Raw genomic sequence first — 24495 nt, 5'->3', positions numbered from 1 at the left:
ATTGATTATACAATGGAATCGAGTTTTCAAGATGTCAAAGATGTCCAGATGGCTCTGTCAAAAGTAAAAAAAAAACAAAAATATACATATATGTTATATATACGCTTCGTATATATACATATATTCCAACAAGGCTAACGAGTTTTACCAAAGCCACACATCCATTGCAAATCTCATAAAAAGAATACACAACTTGTCGTGACAGACTTTTGTGTAGTTCCTTTTCATACAGAAGGTGTACGTGACAAGACAACACTCCTAATTGAGAGGTTTGAAGGAAAATGTACAATCACGCATATATGAGGAGGAAATCTACCCACATTCGTCTGGTTGTAATATCATGCATGTGTACATGAGAAAGTTGCTGGGTGAACAACTTATTACACTGTATCCATGTACACAAAGGACAACACACAGGGAGGCTACAAAAGTATTTCAAAATGATATTCCGTCATAGACATTATTGACATGCGATCTACATCAAACCGTCGTGGATCTCATCTCTGCCGATGATGAAATGTCCACTTACAGTACGCGCTCAACATCCATGTTACATTCGCATGCATGAATGCTGATGATTGATGTAAATCTCGGCTGTCAGGGTAATGTCTTGAATGCAAAGAATGCAGAGGAAAAACAGGTGATCTCATCCTAAATGTAACCAATAGAGGATATTAAACATGCTTAATTTCACAGAAATGAATTAGTATATTTTACCAGCAGAGTGCAATATTACAATAGTGTTTAGCACACTTAAAAATAAAGGTTGATTGAAACTTTTAGAGTGGAGAAAGTTCTTATTGATTAGTTTCTTCAGATCAATATTTTTGTTTCTGGGTTTTTAAAGCACCAGAACATGCTATTTAGGACTGCAAAAACTGTATTATCTTACTTTTTCCAGTACAAATATCTAAACGTTCTTAAATCAAGATACATATTCTTGAGAAGCAAAATGACATAAGTCTTGTTTTCTTAAAAAAATGTATCAAAGTTTAGTGAGTTTATGCTTAAAGAGATATTTCACCCAAAAATGAACATTCTGTCATTTACTCCCCCTCAAGTTGTTCCAAACCTGTATGAATTTCTTTGTTCTGCTGTACACAAAGGAAGATTTGTGTACAGCAAAATCCCCCATTGACTACCATAGTATATTTTTTTCCTCATATGGCAGTGAATGGGCGGGTGAGATCTGCTTGGTTACTAACATTCTTCCAAATATCTTCCTTTGTGTACAACAGAACAAAGAAATTCATACAGGCTTGGAATAACTTGAGGGGGAGTAAATGATGAAAGAATTTTAATTTTTGGGTGAACTATCCCTTTAAAACAAGAAAAAATGATCTGGAAAACACAATTATCTTTCTCAGTCTATTGGTGATTTTTTTATTGTTTTAATCATAAACTCACTTAATTTTAATACATTTTTCAGAAAGCAAGACTTAAAGGATTAGTTCACTTCAGAATTAAAATTTCCTGATAATTTACTCACCCCCATGTCATCCAAGATGTTTATGTCTTTCTTTCTTCAGTTGAAAAGAAATAAAGGTTTTTGAGGAAAACATTCAGGATTTTTCTCCATATAGTGGACTTCAGTGGTTACCAACAGGTTGAAATTGCAGTTTCAGTGCAGCTTCAAAGGGCTCTACATGATCCCAGATGAGGAATAAGTGTCTTATCTAGCGAAACGATCGGTCATTTTCTAAAAAAATGTAAAAAAAAATTATATACTTTTTAACCACAAATGCTCGTCTTGCACTGCTCTGCGATGCACCACGCATTAAGTAATCATGTTGGAAAGGTCACGCGTGACCGTACCACGGTAGAGCGAAAAACTCCATCTCATTTTCTCCTCCAACTTCAAAATCGTCCGACATCGTTGTTTTACCTTTTTTCGTAAAAGGCCGTTTGACTTAGTCTTTGCATGTTCGCTTTGTAAACACTGGATCTGTACTTTCACCTACGTCACGCGTGACCTTTCCATCATGATTACGTAATGCGTGGCGCATCACAGAGCAGTGCAAGACGAGCATTTGTGGTTAAAAAGCATATAAATTTTTATTTTTTTTAGAGATGACTGATCATTTCGCTAGATAAGACCCTTATTCCTCGTCTGAGATCATGTAGAGCCCTTTGAAGCTGCACTGAAACTGACATTAGGACCTTCAACCTGTTGAACCCTGTTTAAGTCCTCTATATGGAGAAAAATCCTGGAATGTTTTCCTCAAAAATCTTTAAAAAAAAAACTTTCCTCAAAAATCTTTCTTTTCAACTGAAGAAAGAAAGACATAAACATCTTGGATGACATGGAGGTGAGTAAATTATCAGGAAATTTTAATTCTGAAGTGAACTAATCCTACTCATTTTGCTTCTCTAGTAAATTTTGATCTTGATTTAAGAATGTTTAGATATTTGTACTGAAAAACAAGAAAAAATCTGAGGAAGAAAATCTTTTTTTTTTTTGCAGTGTAGAGTATTAAATTTGGTTCTAATTGAAACCTTTATTTTTTATGATGATTAAACTAGTGCATTTATGACTACTCTTCATCAACAAGGTGATGAAGATCCACAGTGTCTGCTCTTTATTAGAGCAGATCTTCCCTGTAGAAACCTTGATCATCTTTTTCCATGCACCACCTTTCTTAATTCTTCCTAACGGCCAGCTGGATAATGAGTACGTGGCGAATTGTCACATGCACAAAGAAAAAGAAGAGTGGAAAGACGTGTGCGTGGACGGAGGCCAGAGCAGCAGAATATCATTTTAAAATAAACGGTGGAGGAAACACACCAGGCAAACGACAAATAACACGGCCTGCTGGAGAAAGAATGCTCACCAACCTGACGCATCAAACTCAAACAGTCTGTGTCCGGACAGGCCTCTGCCCTTCTCCGAACCCGAGTCTTCACTGATTCACAGATGTCAAGCTGAGGCATCTCACGGGAGGTGTCACGGCACCCGCGCCAACAAACCGCGTATGAAACACCACCTACCATGTGCTTAAGACGCGAGCTTTAATACCAGCTCAGTGAACTCATGTGAAATAATGGAACCGGACAGCTTTGTTGACTCTGTTGACAGTTTAATAACGAAAGTGACACAAACGTCTGCTCGTGTTGAGTTTCTGGAAACTTCAGGACGAGGAGGCCCGACAGGAGAGCGCTCCTCTCGTCCCCCGGAGAGAGACTCTGCCCCGCGTCAATAACCTCCAGCCAGTCAGGCATTCTTTCTGGCTAGCGCCGTTGCCAGGCAGCTCGGAAAAGAGGCTGGAGTCTCCCGGAGAAGCCGAACAGATGCCAAAGTAATTCCGCAACATGTGCTGACATTAAACATTACTGCATATTAACTTTCCATATGGATTGCAACTCAGCGTTTTCGTGAGGAAACCTAAAAAGGCTCTTTGTCTTTGTGCTGTCTGAGGACTAGTTCAGCCCTCTCATGTTACATCTTTCCATTCTGTTACAGCACAAAAAAAATGAAAGTTTCCATTTGGTTTTCCAGTTGAATCAAACTCCAGCCTCAGGTTCTCACATCATTTTCGCCTGAGACAGCTGACACTGGGATAAAGTGATGCTGTGTGGCGACTTTAATTATATATCCGTCTTAAACTAAAACAACTTCAAATCATGTGGGAGAAAACACTTATCCATTTTACTACTGTAACTGACTGAGTAAAGTATGACTAAAGTGATATGTTTTTAGTAAAAGCAGTTTTATATTTGAAGTAGATTATACATGTTAGTGTATCCAGCTCAGTGCTGCCAGGGTCGATTGGGCTGTTTTGAAAATGGAAACTTATTAAAAAATATCAGGATTTTAATTTAATGTAAGAGGAAGTGTATAAAGAACTGGAGGAGTGAAAGGACAATATGCATTTTTAAGGCAAAAACTAGCTTAAACATGTTGTGACACTGTTATTCAGATTTATATCTTACATTTTAAAGAATAATTTTTCATGCAATTTTTCAAGTGCTTAAAAATGATAAAGTATATATATATATATATATATATATATATATATATATATATACACACACACACACACACACACATACATACAGATTAAATATGCCCATAATACATATAAACTCACTGTAAAAAAGAATTGTTGGTTTAACTTAAAAAAGTAAGTTACCTTGCCTTAAAATTTTGAGTTCATTCAAAATTAAAAATTTTGAGTTAACACAATGAAGGCGATTGGTTTAATCAGCAGAAACTCAAAATATTATGGAATCTGAACCACATAAATGATTGAAGTTGATTTGACAAAATAAAAAAATTTGTGATAACAAATCATGACAATTATTTTTTACAGTGCTATAAATTAAAAAAAAAAAAAAAAAAAAAAAAAAGCATAAAATAAATATTATCAAAATGTTTATTTTAAGGCCCTTTATGGGAATTCCGCCACTGATTGAATGCCGAAAAAAAAAAAAAGGTCTAGTTTTCATTCCTTTTAGGCGGGTTTTGAGTCAGTTTTGGGCTGATTTTTTTCTGGCATCTGGCATCCCTGATCCTGCTACACAGTGTTCAAACTGTTCAAAACAAAGTGATTTTGTCGCATATCTTTTATCTCATGATTACCGCAGTTTGAGTTTGACTTAAGAGAATTGAGTCTCTGCAAGAAAACAAAAACTGTCGTCTATTAGACCAAATTCTGCCCTAAGAACACTTTTGAGCTGCAAATATCCTATAGTAAGTCATACTGCAAAAATCAATAAAAGGTCTGCAGTTTAACCTTTTTCTGTTGTTTAATAATGATGCTTTTGTAATAATGTTTTCATTTGAGTTTTCATGTGATTACTGTGGTAACTCACTGGATAATAACTTACTCATAGAGGAGGTGATGACAATCCCAGACTGCTTTGTTTCACGCTGCAGAGACATGCCTTGCTACAAACGGCAGATTACATAACTATTTTTCATGCTAAACATTTTAAGTATAGCCTAAATAGAGTTTTTTTTATTAGTTTTTTTATTTTATGAGTGTGTGTGTGTATGTGTGTGTAAGTGTACCTTTAGGAGCACTGAAATCACACTTAACATAAAGAGTAAAATTTTTAAACAAATATAGCACATACTTTGTTAGTAAATCTTCATTTCATAGCTTATTGAACTATATCTTTCTATAAATCTATGACTATATATAGTACATGTACTGTAGAAGTCAATTATATAACTTAAGTATGGTCTAAGTATTAATACAGCTTAATATACAATATTCAAAAAGTTAAAGTTGTATATACATTTGGTGTCCAAAAACATTTTTCACTATAAAAATTAAAATAAAATAAAGGTTTAAAATAGAAGAGAGATAGACCGCATGTGACTATACCTTGAGCCTCTACTGAGTTCAGTAATAGAGTAAAGAGTGCAGCAGCGGCCAAAGACAGCCTGATCTTCATGTTTATACACACACAGTCAGGAGCTCATTAATTAATCTACAAAGAGAAGAAAAAAACAAATCAGCCTTATTTCTGTATTCATTGCACAGTAGCATCATCATCATCCCAAAACATTCTTGGTGTACTTTTCATTCTGTACTTAATGTGGCCTAAACATTCATTTAAACAAAGAACATGTAATGACTATTAGATAGTAGCTAAGTGCAGAATTACTCCTCAATGAGACGGAGGTTTGCGTTACGGCTCACGAGCGCCTCCATGTGGAGCTTTACACAAGTGCAGTGAATATGAAAAATTAATGTGATTAATAGGCTATATAGATGGGACCAACGTAAATTAATTATTATCTCAATATGATTTGTGCTAAACGTTTAAACTAAAAAAAATGTTCCCTCTTGTAGCCTATTTGCTCAAATTGCACGACTTCATAAAGAAGACGCTGCAGTGCTAAAGAAACATAAAATAATTTTATAAATTGTGATTAAATACACTAAACATGTCACATCCACACAACTCACTACGAAATTACAGACATTAAAACTCCACGAGTAACATTTATTTTTATAAATATTAAACGTTTATTTCATTCACTGATCACGTGAATTAGACATTTCCCATGCAAAGTGATTGAATGAAGTAAATAAACCGTAATCAGACCTGTTAAAGTTCGTCAGTATCACAAATGGAAAGTGAAGGCTGAAGTGAAGTCCGGCTCCAGACAGACAGAATGAGAGGCTCCTCGCGCTCCTCCAGCAGTGAGGGAAACCTCTGTGAGAATGGGAGGTATCTGAGCACAACCTGACACTAAATAGGGGGTTGTTCCCAACTTTTCTCCCTTACGAAATTCCTCAAGAATGGAGCCCCCACTTTTAAATCAGAGATACGGGAAGAATGTGCTGAAATCCACTTCAGTGGGATGCAGATGAGGTGATGCTTTAAGTTTTAAAAGGCTACTCTCTTAAATTAGATATTAATTTATATTATTTTTTTTTTATCAAGCTTCCATAATAATGTCTCAGTTTCTGCTCAGAAAAGTGAGCACTCGAAAAAAATAAATATTAGAATGAATATAGGCTATTTAATTGACATACGTAAAGTAAATTAATTTATCTAATTTACATATGTAATTCAATAATTTAGCGTAATCTTTCAATACCTTAGTACTGAATCCTTGTATTTAGACTTATAGGCTATTTGAGGGGGGGGGGGGGGGGGGGGGGGGGGGGGGGACCGTCGATCCAATTTTATTGTGTAGGGGGGTGTCGTTGCACATCTGCACTACAAGCACGTGACCGTTGAACGTTTTGTTAATAACGAAGCTGACTACACTTCAAACTAAGTATGTATAAGTCCTCACGTTTGCCAGTAAGACGGCCTCGTTATTTAAAATGAGGGGCGTTTTGGTTGTCGCGTTGCTTGCTGTGCAGTGAGACAGCTTGCTAAATCACATACTGCAGCTGCGTACTAGAAACACATTCTTCGATGGTAAGGTATGTAGCCTACTTTTAAGTGTGTCGTAAGCTGCCAGTAGAGGGAGATACTATCAGGTCACGTCATACAATGGCATTTTTATACCACAGATCCATTTTTCTCATAAATACTACGTACAACTACCAATTTATGAACTTATTATTTATAAGTTTGTGGGTCATTCCTACAGTTTGGTGGATTTTATGTCTCCATGAAACAATATTGGATATTTCACGTAAAATGTTAATCAAGTTTCATGCCACATGGTTTTTCATGCCCAGATAGCCTATAACCCAATTAACACAAATTCATGATTATTTCCTAATAACAACAAACTTTTTGATGCACCTGACAGGCAAATTCCCAAAATCAAACTTCACTTTGAAATAAAGGTTACATATATATTTCTAAATTATACATATGTAGGGACAATCTTATTTTTTAACATTTTTGCTTCAGTCCAGCAAAATGTTAAATAAAATAATGGGATCAAGATGAGATGCTGTACTGCAATGAATGTACATGTATATGTTTTTAAATCCACCTATTTTTAACCCTTTCATGCATGAATTATGACAACCTCAGTCAGGATTTTTTTTTCTCCCTTTGTGTTTTTATTGCTCTTAGGGCATGAAAAACAAGATTTGAAATGAATTTTTTTTTTACACATATTTGTCAAAGAGATTTTCAGATGTCCACTTGAGTGGACTTGCCTTTATGGTTTTAACTGAAGATATACTGTATTAAACATAATACAGTAATAACACCAATACTGTGTGTATTTACCAAACCAATGAATAAAATTATATAAAATCATGTGAAAAGTACAAAAAAATATTAATTTTTAAAAAAATTAAAATTAAAAATACTTATGAGAAAACAATTCATGCTTACAAAACTAAATGTCCAGAGGAGATGGGTGAGAAATACTGGAAATAACATGTTCAGCACTTAAAGTGGCAGTTCTTTGAGATTAACGTAGCAATTAAACTTCACACAAGTTGACACATATCTTTGATATCAGAACATGAGGACGTGATTCCATCAGAGATCTCTACAACCTGTCAAGGTACAACTGTGGAGACCCAACTCAGATTATGTAGAAAACGCTCACGCTCCCTCCAGTCTACCGGAGTGTGTTGATTTACCCTTATTAGCTGATAATTCTGATTATGTTCAAGATGGACACATTTCTAACAGCTCTCCTCTGAGAAAACCTCAGGTGTTTTCAATCTCATCTGAAATGAGCAGTGTTGGGGGTAACGCATTACAAGTAACATACATAATGTAATCAGATTAATTTTTCAGTGTTACAAGTAATGCATTACTCGTTATTTGCATTACTTGTTACATCAAAAAGTAATCTATTACAAGTAATGGGCATTAAGTAATCTGTTTACTTTTTTGATGTAACAAGTAATGCGTTACAAGTAACGTGCATTAAGTAATCCGATTACTTTTTGATGTAACAAGTAATGCATTACAAGTAACGTACATTGAGTAATCCGATTACTTTTTTGATGTAACAAGTAATGTGCATCGAGTAATCCGATTACTTTTTTGATCTAACAAGTAATGTGCATCGAGTAATCCGATTACTTTTTTGATCTAACAAGTAATGTGCATTGAGTAATCCGATTACTTTTTTGATGTAATAAGTAATGCATTACAAGTAACGTGCATTTACTTGTAATAACTTGTAACATACATTACATACATAATCACATTACTTTATGTTATGAAATTACATTCTAATAACCCCCCCCCCCCCAAAAAAAAATGTATAGTCAAAAGTTACTGCAGATTAAGTATTTAAAAAAAAAAAAAAAAAAAAAAAAGGTCACAGTCATAGTATGAATTGTAGCTGAAATATAGCCAGTATTGCATGATGTCTACTTTAGTGGACAGATGATTAAACAGAATTTCCTCCAAATCTAAAAATAATACTTGGAAATTTTAACTGTGATATGACTCATTAGATATTGCGTGATACTACAATATTTATTTATTTTTGCCTGCAAGAGTCTCCTAGGATAGAAGGAATGGATGGATATTCCGGAGCAACTTGACATTTCTAACTGGCCACCGGCCATCTTGGTTAAATAGCTGTCCCCTGAAATGACCTCTATGCATAAAGGGTTAAAACCTATTTTCTAAATGCATGTAATAGATCTTATTGTAAACAAAATAATCCATGTATGGGTTTCATTTTTATTTTTTACCTCAAAATGTCAATGGATCTTTCATTGACTCCTCTCTGGTGATGTATGCAGGACTCCTCCAATCATTTAATCCGGTTAAACTCCGCCCCTGCAAGCTCACCTTCATCTGCCTCCACTTTTAAGAGCCACGTTCACATCTCAACAGCCGATTCATAGAACCAAATCTCTGCCCTACATTTTTTCTTATTCGATAATCCGTTACACTTGGATATACGTCACAATACAGAAGAAAAGATATGCCGTTACTTCCGCTTTATCATACTTTAAATATAATGAAATGTAGTGAAACTATGGTTGAGAGGAGAAATTAAAACACACAGACTGTCAGTACAGTGGAACGTTTTATTACATAATGATTGCGCTTTATAGTGCAATCAATAAATATTAATCCAATGTATTCAAAATAAATGACAAGGCTTATAATTCTGAGGATTAATAATCTTTACAACTCCGACACATGAATAGAGAGGCATGTTCAATCCTTCTTCTTGGGCAGTGCTGCGCTGACCAGTGCATACACCACATAACCGCACCCTGAGGAGAGAAGAGGAGTTGTTGTTTATAGAGGGAAAGAATAAGTTATTCAGTTCATTTTGTACACTGGAAAGAGTACAAAGTACAAAACAATATGGCAGTGTCCTGAACAACCCTTGATGGAAGACATTGAACTGTAAAAGCAACTGCTGTGGTTACATTCAGAAATACTTACACAGTTTGATCATATGTTTCTCGATCATATACACAAATCAGAATGCTAACTATATGAACTAGCAGAACAGCTCATCTTAAATAAATAAATATTTAAAAAACCCTAAAATACATCAAACATCAATAGCAGCTTTAAGTTGTCAATGCTGGCAAATGACCATGGTATAAGTGGAATAATCCACTGCTAGCTGTGCATTAAACCATTTGAATGCACTCTGCTTCATGTCAGATGGTTCTTTTTCTCCATGTCCTGCATTAAAATTCTTTAATGCACAGCTAGCCGTGGATTATCCCTTACATATTTCTTCAGATCACATGATCTGGAATATAGCGCAACATGCAAGAGCTACTTTTATGTGGTTTCTTTTTGAAGCATGACAGCAGTCATGATCACTGTAGTTGTATGGAAGGACCCACAAAAACATTAAAACATTATTAAAACATTATTTTTTAAAGATAATTACACAATTTTTCTTCCATTTTACCAGTAAACCACTTTGTTACATTAATGTATAGCACTTTGTGTAAATCAATTTGATTATTTTCTAAAAGGTTAATCTGTTAATGCTGTATGCCTTCATTATGACTTCTTCCCATGTGAACTGGATTCCAGATAAAGCATAAATAACATAAATGAGTGGCAAAATGACAAGCCAAATATTAATAGCTTACCAAAGACAGTGAGGGCCATTGTCGCCCTATACAAGAGAGCATCTTTAACGCCTCCCTTCAAATGAACCGGCATGCCATTGTCTTCCTGAAAGAAGCAGAAATGGCATATTAGCATTTGACACTTCAACACTTACTTTTAGGGAGGCCACAAGTGTCAAGCATAAAAACAGTTTAAAGAAGAAAAGCCAAATTCTACATTTGCACTACAGGAATTAAGAACAATGCTACAGATCTCCTTTAATACAAGTATTATCAAGGTCAATTTTACTTCTGTAGGCGAGACCACCAACACAAACTGAACAAGATCGATCTCAGATAGCAACAATTTAAAGAAAAGATTTTTATTCTTAAGAATTATAAAACAACAGCATAATGTAACAACAGCCACCCTCAATTTAGCGCCAGACTGCCATAAGCAGAATGTGCCAGCATCAAAGCCAGTGAAATCGCAGTTATAGAATAAGTGAAGCTTTACACTACTTGTTTAATTTGACACTTCATACTATTTCAGTATTATGATACATGCAATGATTAGTAATACAGCCTACTATACAAGTGAACCCTACTAGCGAATCATTTCGTACTTATCTGTTCATCCACAATATCAGTCCAGAACCTGGGAACAAATTACAGTCTTAACTTGTACATTACCATTAGCGAGTGCCAATGACGAATAAATAGACGTAATAACTAAACCTGTGAAATCTTAGGATTTGACTAAATGTCTAGTTGGATTAGATCAAAACTAACCTGAAACAACTTCTGCTTGCCCGGGACTTTATTCTCCAGCTGTCTGGGTGCGCTACTGGATATGGTCCGCCTGGAGACCTGCTGGAGGGTCTGGAAAACAACAATGCTTATTATTTGAATGGATTTCATGTGCAGGCTAAAACTATCAAAAGTGTAGAAGCTTGTTTCCACCACGGAATAAAAAAAAAAAAAAAAAAAAAAACACTTTATATTTCACAATTCGGACTTATTTTCCTTGCAATTCCAAGTTAGTCTCACAATTCTGAAGAAAAAAAAAAAAACGTAATCTATAACATTTATATCCATAAACATTTTTTTAGGGACCTTTTCCCTCAGAATTCCTCAACAAAATTCAGGGGAAAAAACAATCACGAAATGTAAACTCTCAATTCTGAGAAATAAAGCCAAAAAGTGAGATTAAAAAGTCGCAATTACTTTTTTTATTTTTATTATTACATGGCGGAAAGCTTCCATAAATGAGAGAAAAACTGAAACACTTCTGTGCACTAAAACCTCTGTTCATCTGCTTACATTGGACCTCTATGAGCTGATTTAATATAGATCACAGATTCTTGAGATAAGGGACAAAACATGTTTTAGAAGTTAGTTTTTATTATTTAATAATATATTATTTTTAAACTGATATATTTGTAGACAAAGGTCTCAGCTAATGAACCATGTAAGGGAACAGGTTTTTCTGAAAATGTTTTTTTTTTTTCCTAAAAATGTACATTTATTCATCATATTTTAATGTGATCTATCCAACAACAGTGTAAAGTCTTCAATTATGTAATAATGGTGTTCAATAAAGGAGCTAAGTGGGGAAAAACAAATTAATTCTCTATTTTTTTTTTTTTTTTCCCCCTTGGGTTAGGGCAAAGAGTATAGAACCCAAGAGGCGAAACTCTGATGCTTTTTGGGTAACAGCCAAGGCAGCCATTTTGGGGTGAAAATGCCAACTGGGCAACACAATCCATTACATCTTACACAGCCAAAATCTGCAAATCTCTCAGCCAAATCAGAAACCCAACAGAAAATTCTCAAATTCAGTAAATTTTATGACACCTACAGTAAATGTATTGTCTTAGCCTATATATGTTTTACGGGATCAGTTGTGGAATCCAACTATTGCACATCTGAGGTAATGTAGTTAGCCTAGCCTAGTATTTCCATTTTATGCAACCTAGTGGAGTAATAGTAGTAAATTACTCCATAGGTCTGAAATATATATTGTACATTTTAATCCCCTGGATCACGCTACAAACATAATGATCTTATAGAACATGATGCATTGCTGTGTCTGTTATCCCATAATTGCCACTTTTGGACACAGTGTCTGTGTTTTTTTTTTTGTTTACATAGTCTTGCTTTAACGGACATTAATATAAGACAACACTGCAAACACAGTTTACTGTCAAGCTGTTATATTCTGTTATATATTTATTGTCCAACATCCCCAATTTTTCTGATGCATGTCCTTCATTTAATTTCATATGCTGGTGTTAATTCAGTGTTTATAATGCTAATACAAAGAATTTTAACCCAAACTGACTGGGTTTCTTGAGAGCAAAGGTTTTGTGAAAAAAAGTGGAATCAACTTAAACACAAAGTGTGTAAAATAAACTGTTAAAAGGATTTGATGATCACTAGTGATTGTATGTTATTCTGTGTTGTCATCATTCAGGTTGGATTTCAGCTTTAATGTACTTTTTTTTTTTTTTTTTTTTTTAAACAAAGCAGCTGACATTGCCATAGAAACTAGTGGACTGCCGAGTCGCTTTCACCACAAAATGGCGAAAGCACAGGGCTGCTGCTGGGTGCCGGTGTTGCAATGGAACGTTCTATTGGCTTTCACTTCTTGTCAGTGCAAGTTCTTTGGTAAGGGTTACTATGAACAATTCAGTTCCTAAATTCCTTAATTCTCTACCCTCCTTTTTAATATTAAACATATATATATATATATATATAAAATCACATTATATAGTCTTTTTAAAAGCACTTGTGAACCATCATACATAAAACCTGACGGAGTTGACGTCTGACGGAGTTGACAAAATTGAATTTTTTCCCACCTTAACCACATGTTGTACAGTGGAGCAATTTTGTTTTGTTTCTCAGTTGTAGCTGCCTTAATAAACATATCAAAAATGCCAAGATTTATCCCACAACTATTTACAGAAACTATTACACCGGGATGACGGAGTTGACATGTTAAAGCTGTGACCGCAGAGACTTCAACATTATTTGTATAAAATATATTAAAAAAAAAAATATATATATATATATATATTTATGTAAAACTTCCAGGACTATGTGTCCTACTGTGAGATCCGCAATGAGCAGGAAATAGGAAAGGGTCCTCAGAGTTAAAGATGACCATTACATTGCCTGATTTATTAAGAATTATAAAAAAAACCCTGACGGAGTTGACGCAACTTTGATAGGCATTTTTATGGAAAATATAATTCAAGACTTACTTTTTGTATTGTTTGATATTTTACAGATCTCTGCCTAAATGTATATTTTTTAATTTGGTGCCTTTTTAAACACTTTGGGATTTTACATTGTGACCTCATGCTATTTTCCAAATATAGAGCATGTATTTAAATAATTATAACAAAATTATTTAAAAATAAAAGCAATGAATGTGGGGGGGAAATAATAATAATATAATATAATATTAAATTATATATATATATATATATATATATATATATATATATATATATATATATATCAAAAACAAATATCACGTACATAATTATTTAATAACGACAATAAACGTCAACAGTGTAATTCTCTCCAGGAAATGTTAAAAACAATTTATCGAGCTTGAGAGAGATTGGTGAAACTAATTGCATAAATTTACATATCAATGTACTAATACAGTATTTTTATATTTATTACAAAGTTATTTTGTTTATAAATTAAAATAAACAAAAAATACTTATATACAAAAATATACTGAGCAGGAGGTCATGAGAGCTGCTACTATGCTAACGGTGTTTCTAATTCTGGACAAATCTAATCAAGCTGTGTTATGAAAAGATATTCAATCGCTTTCGCCAGATAAATGCAATGACAACTGACATAAAGATCTTAAATCTCACCCTTAAGTGCCTAAACATGATGATTTCTCCTTCAGATCGCAACGTTCAGGAAGCCGCACCAGCACAAGGACACTTGAAAATGTCACTTCCTTCTTCTGCTCAAGTCTGACGCAGAATAAGCAGAGACAGGCGCGTTACTGCCACCTTCTGGACAGGATAGTAGGGAGGTCCGGTTCTTTCTAGCGAATCGGTTCGTTCGGACTGTCCGTTTCAAGTAAATGGCTCGAGAACCTTAAAAGTGAAATTATTTCTGTAAAACCTGTGGTCAGATGCTTTGTGGCCTCTCAATTTTCCCTGTAATTATATCCACCTGACTAGTGGCTGGTCTGTATGTACAATTTCACAAAACTAGAAGACTTTCTGAATGTATACAAGCGATATGCTTTTTTAGAAAGGAAAATTTAAAACATGAAAAAGAATTTGTGAGAATCAATAAATTATGAATGATTTACTGCCATTGTGTGAATAACATAATCATGCAATTAATAAAAAAGTAGCTGTAGTCTGATTATATTATGTTTTAAAATACTCTTAATCTAATTGCAAGTACTTAATTTTTGGAATCTGGTTACATAATCCAAATGACATGTAATCAGTTACTACCCAGCACTGCACATTTGTACACTTCGCTTACAGGACCAAGGCAGGCGTTAAGTCCTAAAGCACCACAGCACATCTCTCATGCTTTTGTCGTTTATTATCACACAACTCTTTTAAGTAAATGACATGGCTTTGGCCCAACAACAGACACACAGAACTGAGTAGGATAAAGGATTTCGTAACAGTTGCTAAACACACACATATCCTTTTTAAATACACATTGCACAGAACAAGCTTTTCAAAGAGGAAACTAAAACAAAATGTACACATTAGCTTTAAGCATATCTAGACGCTCACAGTTTAGCATTTCAAATAATACAGTACAACAGTCCTTGCTGATTTGCATGACAAACTGTCTTATCAGGAATATTGCATTCTTATAAAAATCACTGATTAAAATCCATGACTGATGTGATTGTACCATACCATCAGCATTAATACCCAAATGGGTGAATCTCACAAAGCCAGTCAAGATCAGTCATATTTCACCTCAAAATCAAAAGAAAAAAAATTAATGTTTTTAGGCCCACAGATTTTTTTTTGTTGCTCTGTAACAATGCAGTATGTTCATGACAAATAAGCACAATTCCCCAAATTCTTATTATAATGCAAAAATAAATAAATAATAATTAATACACTATGGTAGAATATGTAGTATTTACCTGTAGTTTAATGATATTAATCGTAAAAGACAATATAATTAAAATAATGACATAAGAATTACAAACAAACTAAGAAGTACAATGTCAAGGTGAATTTTTAGGGGAAAATGTGCTCATGAAAACTATCAATATAAAGTAGTGTTGTCAAAAGTACAGACTTCAGTACCAAGTCGGTGCTGAAATTTTAAAAATATGACGATACCAGCATTTCCCTCTAGCATTTTGAGCGCTGTTGAGCGGATTCTTAAACACCTCTGATTGGCCACTGTGTTCACGCGCTCAACAGATATGTCTGTGACTGGCTCCACTGATCAACGCTTCAAAAACATGTTGTAAATAGACATCTTTGACGCTCTTCACCGAGCGCTTACACAGATACACACGGGAGCGTTTGAAAGCAGGTGTCTATCAGCGGATCCCTAATATATCCGCTGATAGACGGATTCGCTGATAGACGCCTGCTTTCAGACCCTCCCGTGTGTTGATCATTGTAGCCAATCACAGACATATATGTTGAGCATGTGATCACAATGGCTAATCAGAAACATATATGTTGAGCGCATGAACACAATGGCCAATCAGAGAAATATATGTTGAGCACGTGATCACAATGGCCAATCAGAAACATATATGTTGAGCGCGTGAACACAATGGCCAATCAGAGACATATATGTTGAGCGCGTGAACACAATGGCCAATCAGAGACATATATGTTGAGCGCGTGAACACAATGGCCAATCAGAGACATATATGTTGAGCGCGTGAACACAATGGCCAATCAGAGACATATATGTTGAGTGCGTGAACACAATGGCCAATCAGAGACATATATGTTGAGCACGTGATCACAATGGCTAATCAGAAACATATGTTGAGCGCGTGATCACAGTTGCCAATCAGAGACATATGTTGAGCGTGTTAACACAATGGCCAATCACAGACATATATGTTGAGCGCGCGAACACAATGGCCAATCAGAGACATATATGTTGAGCGTGTGAACACAATGGCCAATCAGAGACATATATGTTGAGCACGTGATCACAATGGCCAATCAGAAACATATGTTGAGTGAGTGAACACAATGGCCAATCAGAGACATATCTGTTGAGCGCGTGAACACAATGGCCAATAAGAGACATATGTTGAGCACGTGAACACAATGGCCAATCAGAGGTATTTAAGAATCCATTCAACAGCGCTCAAAATGCTAGAGGGAAATGTTGATATCGTCACAGATTTTAAATTTCAGTACCAACAACACTAATACAAAGTGCTTCTTTGTTTTGTTTTGTTTTTTTCCCTTTTCGCTTGATTTTTAGGCAAAATATGACCTGGACATTTTTGTGTGGGATTCACTCAAATACAGTCCTACTGTATGACTACACATCATTCAGTTACTCCATAGTGCCGTCATACTGTCCTCGCCACAAAATACTTAATGTAGAAAGATCAACTGTGTCAAAAACAATCAAGATACTGTTCATATTCCAATATAAAGCTTTGGTGTGGATGAAAGAAATGCTTAAAACAGATCATTAAAAACTGCCAGTGCATACACAATAATTTTGCAAGCAGTCCTTCTGGCCACCAGTGTGTACAGGTGCATCTTCATGCATGAGATATGACAGATAACTCACGCCATCTTGTTTCAGTGTACAGACCGCCGTCTGCTGACTCACATTTAATTAGGAATGTCAGCATTGTTGTTGCGGTTTCCGTATTTATGGTGGATGATCAGTAGGACGACTCCCAAGAAGAAACACACGGATCCCACTGTGATGTAGGCAATGCCCAGGAAAGGGTTCTTCCCTCCCATCCAGGAGATGGTGCTGAGGATCATACGCTTGCGGCCGTCAAAGCTGCGCACTGGGTAATCTGAGTTCACATTATTAAAGAATGTTATCGTATTTCAACATACATTTGCTCACATTCAGAAGACACTTTAAAGGCCCTGATATACTCACTGCAAAGTTTTTCTTTTTCATTCTTCGCTTTGGGTTAAAAAGAAGTTTGAAATACCCGAACAGCGGTTTACTGTTAGTGAACATCTCAACGCCGCCCACACTGCTGAGAATGGTGCTTAGATGAATATGTGCTGGCCACAATTACAATTACAACTTCATTTATACTGTAAAGCTACTGTATAGCTAAAGATTTCTCATGTTTTTACTCACATCTGACCTCGACAGACTGAACAGAAGAAATGAACTGGAAAAGATTTCCACGATCTCCAGAGCCACACCCATCTATTACATCATCGATCTGATGATTTATTAATTTGACAGAAAGCTGTTTTTATAGGGTGCAATAGCTTGAATAAAATACAGCAACCTTGGGCATTTTTATTTGGGTAAAGCATTCCAAAATTCTGAAGGATACTGTAGATGACTTCCAGACTGTAGTTTCCAGGCGGTAATGTTGGGGTCAGGTTGTCCTTCTTCTTCTGAATGATGCGGTACAGTTTTCTAAAGGTGGGGAGAGCAGCGGTTCTCATCCACACAATGAAATCCTCATTGATGAAACCGTTGTTCTCAGAATCAGTCGGGTCCAGCTCATAAACGGCTTTGCGCCAGTTTACGGGTTTGCTTGTATCTGTGATGACAAATAACGCTGGTTAGCAATAATACACAGTGACAGTGAAACTTTAAAAACGCAGAGATAGGCTATTTTAAAATGCAGTAACTTTGTACCAAAAACATTCACTGATGTAGAGTTATAATCAGGGCCTAAAATTAACACTCGCCAAGCTCCAAATACGAGTAGAAATTGATATTAGCAAGTATATGAAACAGTGTCAATTGGCAGTTGGCCAGTAACATTTTTATGTATTCTAACCATGCATGAACGTGAGCGAATGTGAACGACGCTCAGGACAGTTGATGAGCCAGCGCTGCATCGTCACGAAAGTTTAAGCCTTGACAATTTAAATATTTAAACGCAAATGGGAGCTCATTTCATTACTCACAAAAATGCAGTGTCTTAAAGAGCGTGAATACTAAACTGAACTCTCTTTCACGTCTAAAGTAACAGTATCAGTATAAGAGATCCGTGCATTCACTCTTAAAGTGACAGCAGCCTAATATTCCTGCTGCTGTCTGTGTTTTTAATGTTAATCAAAATACTTGATTTGTTTTATATTGTTGTTGTATATTGTATTATTTACTGTATTATTTGTGTTTTACTTGTCTGTTAGCGCTTTAGGTGTGAGAAAAGCACATTATAAATAAAATGTATTATTATTATTATTATTATTAAAAGACAAAGAAAGAAAAAAAAATGGCTCTTGACTGAATAACTTTTGTAACTTTAATAAGGATTAATTCATACGGATGTTTAATTTATACAGTGAAGTCTATGCAGTGTTATTTTACATTTGCTTACTTTATTAAATTTCTGTACCTGAAAACCACTGTCAGACCTACCTGAAAAACATGAAAAGCACTGTTTATTCATTTGTATCTTTGTTACATTGTATTTATTTGTGCTACTGCTTGTAATTTGATTATTTGTTCTTATTTTATTACTGACTGTTTACTTGTCTCTAATAATGTTTTAAATTGATATTAGTTAGCCTAGTAGTTATAGCTGTGGTATCGAAATTGGAATAGAGAATTGTGAATTTTCACTGGTATCTAAAATTTTGGTGTCATAACTGCCTGTTTTTGTTTCATGGCCAGTAAAAAACATTTATGGCCAGTACATTTTCAGTCACCGGCCACTGGCAGGTGTGGAAAAAAGTTAGTTTTAGACCCTGGTTATAATCATGTCATCCTGATCACTGTAATGTTTTTCCCCATTCTTCTGTAGTATACAGTGCTCATATTACAAAGAATATAAACGTTATTCTTACGTTTACTTCATAAAAATCAGTAAAGATTTCATGGCAAAAAGACGCATGAACCAAAGGCTGAAGGGGGGCGTTTGTACAATTATACTAAAAGACCTTTTACTTGCTAAAAAAGTATAAACTATCAATCAGATGATATAAGGCATGTAGTAGATTGTGTACAACAGGTTTTCAAGTTGATTAGATTGCAGGCTTTAAAGGGTTATGCTTTATGTACCTTGGAACACAACGGAGAGGTTGTTGTTGCTTCCTCCTGGGTTTCTGAACTTCACATGCTTGTCAGTCCACCAAGCAATGCCCGTCTTTACCAGATTAATAGCTATTCTGCTTCCGTTTGGATGGATGTAAAACAGCTCCAAAGTATCTACAAATATGAAATAAATTAAAGAAAGCAGTCAGAAAGATCTTAGGTCTGTTTCACACAGCTTGTGCAAGCAGTGAAGATTTATTTTGATGCTCATATTCACATATTCACATGGTGCAAGGCTGCATTTACACTGCAAGACTTAATGCACAGATCAAATATTTAGACCAAAATATTTCAAACATAAATCAGCATCATGGGCATTAAGAGCCGATATGCATAAAATGCAAAATTTATTAATTTAAAAATAAAATGCAATACATATCAAATCTCTGGCAAAATATCTTTTTAATATCAACACTTTGAAAGTTTGCACATTTGTACACAGTGCATAATTTGTGTTATCAGTACTTTAGTATTCAGGTTTAAAAAATAAACACCAGCTTGTTTGTTTAAGCCACAAGCTTGTCACTGAACTCGCACATATTTGCCTTACCATTGAAGAGACTGTTAGCAATGGCACCGCAGGGAGCAATGGGCTTCTTCTCGCTTGTTCGATACGGTTCACACTCTTTACTTGGGCTCTGCAGAACAATGAACAAATGAACACTTAAAAACAATGTCTTGAAATTTGAACATACTGTGCTTTCATTCCATGACAGTTTCTCACAAATTATTAGCCATACGCTTGTCATGACTGGCATTAAGGCTCAAGGAAAAAAATTAAAATTGAAACTAAAAGCAAATAAAGACATTACATATCGGACCTTTCATAAAAAGCATATTTCAGCAGAACTGTATGTTTATGCACAACAAAACTAAGTGTATTTAAAACTAAATGCCAGGAAATACTTTACTCATGTTTTAGTCAGTCATCAAAAAGATACTGAAAGGCATTACCTTGAACCACTTACCAGTAAAGAGCTTTTATCTCCGTTCAGCTGACTGTCGTCTCTTGACTTGACATAACGTCTATGGTTTTGATAGAAGTTGGAGAGTCCATAGTACATGAAAACATTACTCTACAAAAGAAAAGATGTCAGAGGATAAAAAAACATCCAGTGACAAACCACAAACTCTTTTGTCCTGGGGCTATTTTAATGTTATTTATAGACAAACGTTCACAGGCAGTTTATACATAATTGATCTGAAACCTGTTGTTTTATGAGCGGGAAACTATTCTATTTTAAACTATTCAAAGGTACGATCAATCTAAATGCATAATACATGAGAACTAATGCCACTTTAGGCGATTTATTTCACCACTAAACAGTTCAGAGTAAGTAAATAATGCAACTTAATGGACCTACAGATAAATATATCCAACTATAACTGCCTCTGTTCCAACAGTATGGACTTTAGGTATGCGGCAAATTTAATTTGGTTTTATATATCAAATAAAATATTTTCTAATAATATTTTAAAACAAATGCAGCCTTGGTGAGCATGAGAGACTACTTTTAAAAATATTACCCACCCCAAATTTTTAAATGGTAGTACAAGTTTACATGACAAACAAAAACCACACAATTCATTACAAAAAATAGGAACCTTATCCTAACTGTAAAGCACAGTGGTGGAAGTATAAATGCTGCGGCATAAAGAGAACATTGTTATTTGAAACAGTAATATTAATTTTAGATGTTTCTTTTTAACAAACATTGATGAATTATTAACAATAACTAGAACTTTTATTTTTCTTGTATCATTTTCATCAACAATATGGTTTAATTCAAATCATTTCATTATTGTCTGTATGGAGACTATTCCATTATATTTATCCATAGCATGTCCATTTTGATTCTTTATACATAAGTGATGTTGTCTAATAATTGTTTGCATTATTTAGGCATTATTTAATTTATTTGTAGGGCAATAGATTTATTTTATAAAGAAAGTTGGCCATAAGAGTGTAAAATTAATTTTAAAACTTACACTGGTTCAAACTAGGCTACTGTACTGTATATGTATGATTTATGTTGAAGTGCATGGGACATGGATTTTAATGGTGAGACTTCAGTTTTTGTAATCAGGCTTTCAAAAAATATATAAAATTTTGGATTTAGGTTTAGATTTATCGGCCAATATAACAGTTATCGGCTTTCAGATATAAAGAATTATCAGTTATCGGCCAAATTTTTCATATTGGTACATCCCTAGAGTTTATATCTTGATTCAAATTACAAGTTATAAACACGTAATTGCCACTTTACATTACATCTCCCAATTCTGACGTTTTTTCCTGAGAATTATAAGTTATAAATTAACAATTGCGTGTTTACATCGTACAATTCTGACTTTTTTCCTCATAATTCTGAGTTTAAATCTCGCAACTGAAAGTTAACATCTCACAATTCTGAGTTTATACCTTGCAGAATCAAAAGTTAATAAAATCGTAATTGTAAGAAAGAAAAAAATAGAATTGTGAGATAAAATGAGCAAAAACTTTTTTCTTTTTTATTCCGTGGTGGACACAAGCTTCTACAGGGATATGATCTTAAAGGGTTAGTTCACCCAAAAATGAAAATTACCCCATGATTTACTCACCCTCAAGCCATCCTAGGTGTATATGACATTCTTCTTTCAGACGAATATAATCTGAGTTATATTAAATAATGTCCGGGGTAATCCATGCTTTATAATGGGAGTGGATGGTGCCCCAAATTCTAAAGACAGAAAAAATGCACTCATCCATTATAAAAGAAGTCCACACGGCCCCGGGGGGTTAATAAAGGCCTTCTGAAGCGAAGCAATTTGTTTGTGTAAGAAAAATATCCATATTTCAAACTTTATAAACTGTAATCTCTAACTTCCGCTAGCTGTCGTACGCGCGTTCACGAGAGAGTGGCGTTCCAGCTTGTGACGTAAGACACATGTGCAGCGTGAGCTCCGGTGAGAATTTTTTTATTTTTATTTTTTGCTCCGGTGAGAATATGCTAGTCTAGCGAGAAACAAGTTGTGTACAGCAAAGGAAATCTACGTGAAGAAGCGAATTATTTGAGCTATACTCTACATTTTATTAGTGTTAAAATGCTGATTTCTTGTGAATATCCAGGTTGCTTCAACAAAGCTAAAGTCTTGAAATTACGTGCGCCAATATCAAAGGGAGTTGCAGAGCGCTGTGCGTGACTGGCTGCCGCTTCAAACCTGGATTGTTTGTTTGTATGTTTTGCTGCACTGATCGGATTACTGCTTTATTTGAATTTCTATATCACCATCGGATTACTGTGCTTTTCGGATTCCTCCAATTCTAAGTTTTTGCTGCTGCAGCCTCCTCCATCTCCCGGAGTTCCTGGTCGGTATACTCCGGTTCAAACAAATATGGCTGGGCAAAAAACAAAGTCTTCTCTTGGCTTATATCGAAATCCTCCAACATTTTTCTTAACAAATCCTAGTTTTGTACTTTTAATTCGTTTTGTTTTGCTCTCTTTTCTGCGCTTCCGTGCTCGTCACCGGAGCTCACGCTGCGCATGCGTCCTACGTCATAAGCTGGAACGCCACTCTCTCGTGAACGCGCATATGACAGTTAGCGGAAGTTAGAGATTACAGTTTATAAAGTTTGAAATATGGATATTTTTCTTACACAAACACATTGCTTCACTTCAGAAGGCCTTTATTAACCCCACAGGGCCGTGTGGACTTCTTTTATAATAGATGAGTGCATTTTTTCTGTCTTTAGAATTTGGGGCACCATCCACTCCCATTATAAAGCATGGATTACCCTGACATTATTTAATATAACTCTGATTATATTCGTCTGAAAGAAGAATGTCATATACACCTAGGATGGCTTAAGGGTGAGTAAATCATGGGGTAATTCTCATTTTTGGGTGAACTATCCCTTTAACTTAACGTAAGTTATGCAGAAAGTGTTTAAGGCTAAGCAAAAAACTTTCTAGTATGAGAAAAATGAAGATGGTATTCACCTCGAAAGGCTGGTCTAGGGTGAAAGGCACAGAACAGGTACACACACTGGTGCTGTTCCAGCTGTAGTTCTGCGCGCAGTTGTAACACGGACTGGACATGTCAACACCAGTGTAGTCGATCTACAACAGAACCAACACAAAACAACTCTGAAACCTGACGACATTAGCTATACATGACCGCCGAGCCTTAATGAACTCTTCACTTATGGTGACATTACGCACCTCAAACTCTTTGATGTTTTTAGAGGTGACGAAGAGTCCGATACCGATGGGGATGAAGATGAGTCCGATCATGAAGAAGGCGGGCAGGACGGTGCCCGCGGTCAGAATGGGCTGCCAGGCGGGCAGACGCTGCTGTTTAAAGGCCGTATTATCGGGCTTCTTGCTCTTGACGGAGCCCGGGCCACCAGAACCCACCGATCCCGGATGGTGACCATCCTCATCCTTCGCGTTATAGCTGGACGCCATCATCGCTCTTTAATCCAATAAAGACGAGCGGACAGCGAGCGCACTACACGACAACCTTAGATATGTTGGCTTGATTGACAGTTGTGTGTATTATATCGCTGCTGTCACTTGTGTTTATCGCACAATAAACGCTCCATTAACAGCAATGATGCTTTTTCCCGTAGCGCTTATTGAACATGAACAACACGGTAAACAAGGAAGTACAGCAGCCAATAGACGGAAAGTAACATCGTGACGTCATCAAAACACATCCCTCATCTCAGTATCACTTCTGCATCGTAAAATAATCTCATTCCTATTACTAAAAAACATTAATAACAATCGTCTTATCCAGATACAATGTTTTAACCAGC

The 24495-nt window shown here is 35.4% G+C and overlaps 3 protein-coding genes across 3 annotated transcripts in view; all 3 read right to left on the bottom strand.

Moving 5' to 3' along the window:
- The window catches only part of col12a1a (collagen, type XII, alpha 1a), a 91285-nt gene extending 85088 nt beyond the window's left edge, over positions 1–6197 (bottom strand). The window contains 2 exon segments of the mRNA XM_051869177.1: positions 5331–5436; positions 6058–6197. Coding sequence (XP_051725137.1) covers positions 5331–5400 — 70 coding nt within the window. The 5' untranslated portion in view covers positions 5401–5436; positions 6058–6197.
- Positions 6198–9420: 3223 nt separating this feature from the next.
- On the bottom strand, positions 9421–14472 carry LOC127498151 (cytochrome c oxidase subunit 7A2, mitochondrial). Its single transcript, XM_051867150.1, has 4 exons — positions 14333–14472; positions 11223–11312; positions 10473–10557; positions 9421–9626 (listed from the first exon to the last, which is right to left on the bottom strand). Exons 1-4 carry the CDS (start codon positions 14348–14350, stop codon positions 9568–9570), a joined length of 252 nt encoding a protein of 83 aa, XP_051723110.1. The 5' UTR covers positions 14351–14472; the 3' UTR covers positions 9421–9567.
- Positions 9421–24360, bottom strand: tmem30aa (transmembrane protein 30Aa). Its single transcript, XM_051867149.1, has 11 exons — positions 23897–24360; positions 23675–23794; positions 20663–20770; positions 20245–20332; positions 19662–19808; positions 17977–18189; positions 14333–17472; positions 11223–11312; positions 11057–11088; positions 10473–10557; positions 9421–9626 (listed from the first exon to the last, which is right to left on the bottom strand). Exons 1-7 carry the CDS (start codon positions 24143–24145, stop codon positions 17279–17281), a joined length of 1119 nt encoding a protein of 372 aa, XP_051723109.1. The 5' UTR covers positions 24146–24360; the 3' UTR covers positions 9421–9626; positions 10473–10557; positions 11057–11088; positions 11223–11312; positions 14333–17278.
- Between the last annotated feature and the right edge of the window lie 135 nt (positions 24361–24495).

The sequence above is a fragment of the Ctenopharyngodon idella genome, chromosome 17 (assembly GCF_019924925.1).
Source record: "Ctenopharyngodon idella isolate HZGC_01 chromosome 17, HZGC01, whole genome shotgun sequence".
Taxonomy (NCBI): Eukaryota; Metazoa; Chordata; class Actinopteri; order Cypriniformes; family Xenocyprididae; genus Ctenopharyngodon; species Ctenopharyngodon idella.
Note: the sequence above shows the minus strand (reverse complement) of the source record. Positions and strands in the feature narration are given on the sequence as shown.

Coding starts and splice junctions, on each gene's coding strand:
- LOC127498151 (XM_051867150.1), bottom strand. Junction 10,558..11,222: donor GCAAGCAGAAGTTGTTTCAG/GTTAGTTTTGAT, acceptor TGCTTCTTTCAG/GAAGACAATGGCATGCCGGT. Junction 9,627..10,472: donor AATGGCCCTCACTGTCTTTG/GTAAGCTATTAA, acceptor TTCTCTCCTCAG/GGTGCGGTTATGTGGTGTAT.
- tmem30aa (XM_051867149.1), bottom strand. CDS start 24,145: ATGATGGCGTCCAGCTATAACGCGAAGGATGAGGATGGTCACCATCCG. Junction 23,795..23,896: donor AAAACATCAAAGAGTTTGAG/GTGCGTAATGTC, acceptor GTTCTGTTGTAG/ATCGACTACACTGGTGTTGA. Junction 17,473..17,976: donor CAGTCTGGAAGTCATCTACA/GTATCCTTCAGA, acceptor ATGTGAACTCAG/ATTACCCAGTGCGCAGCTTT.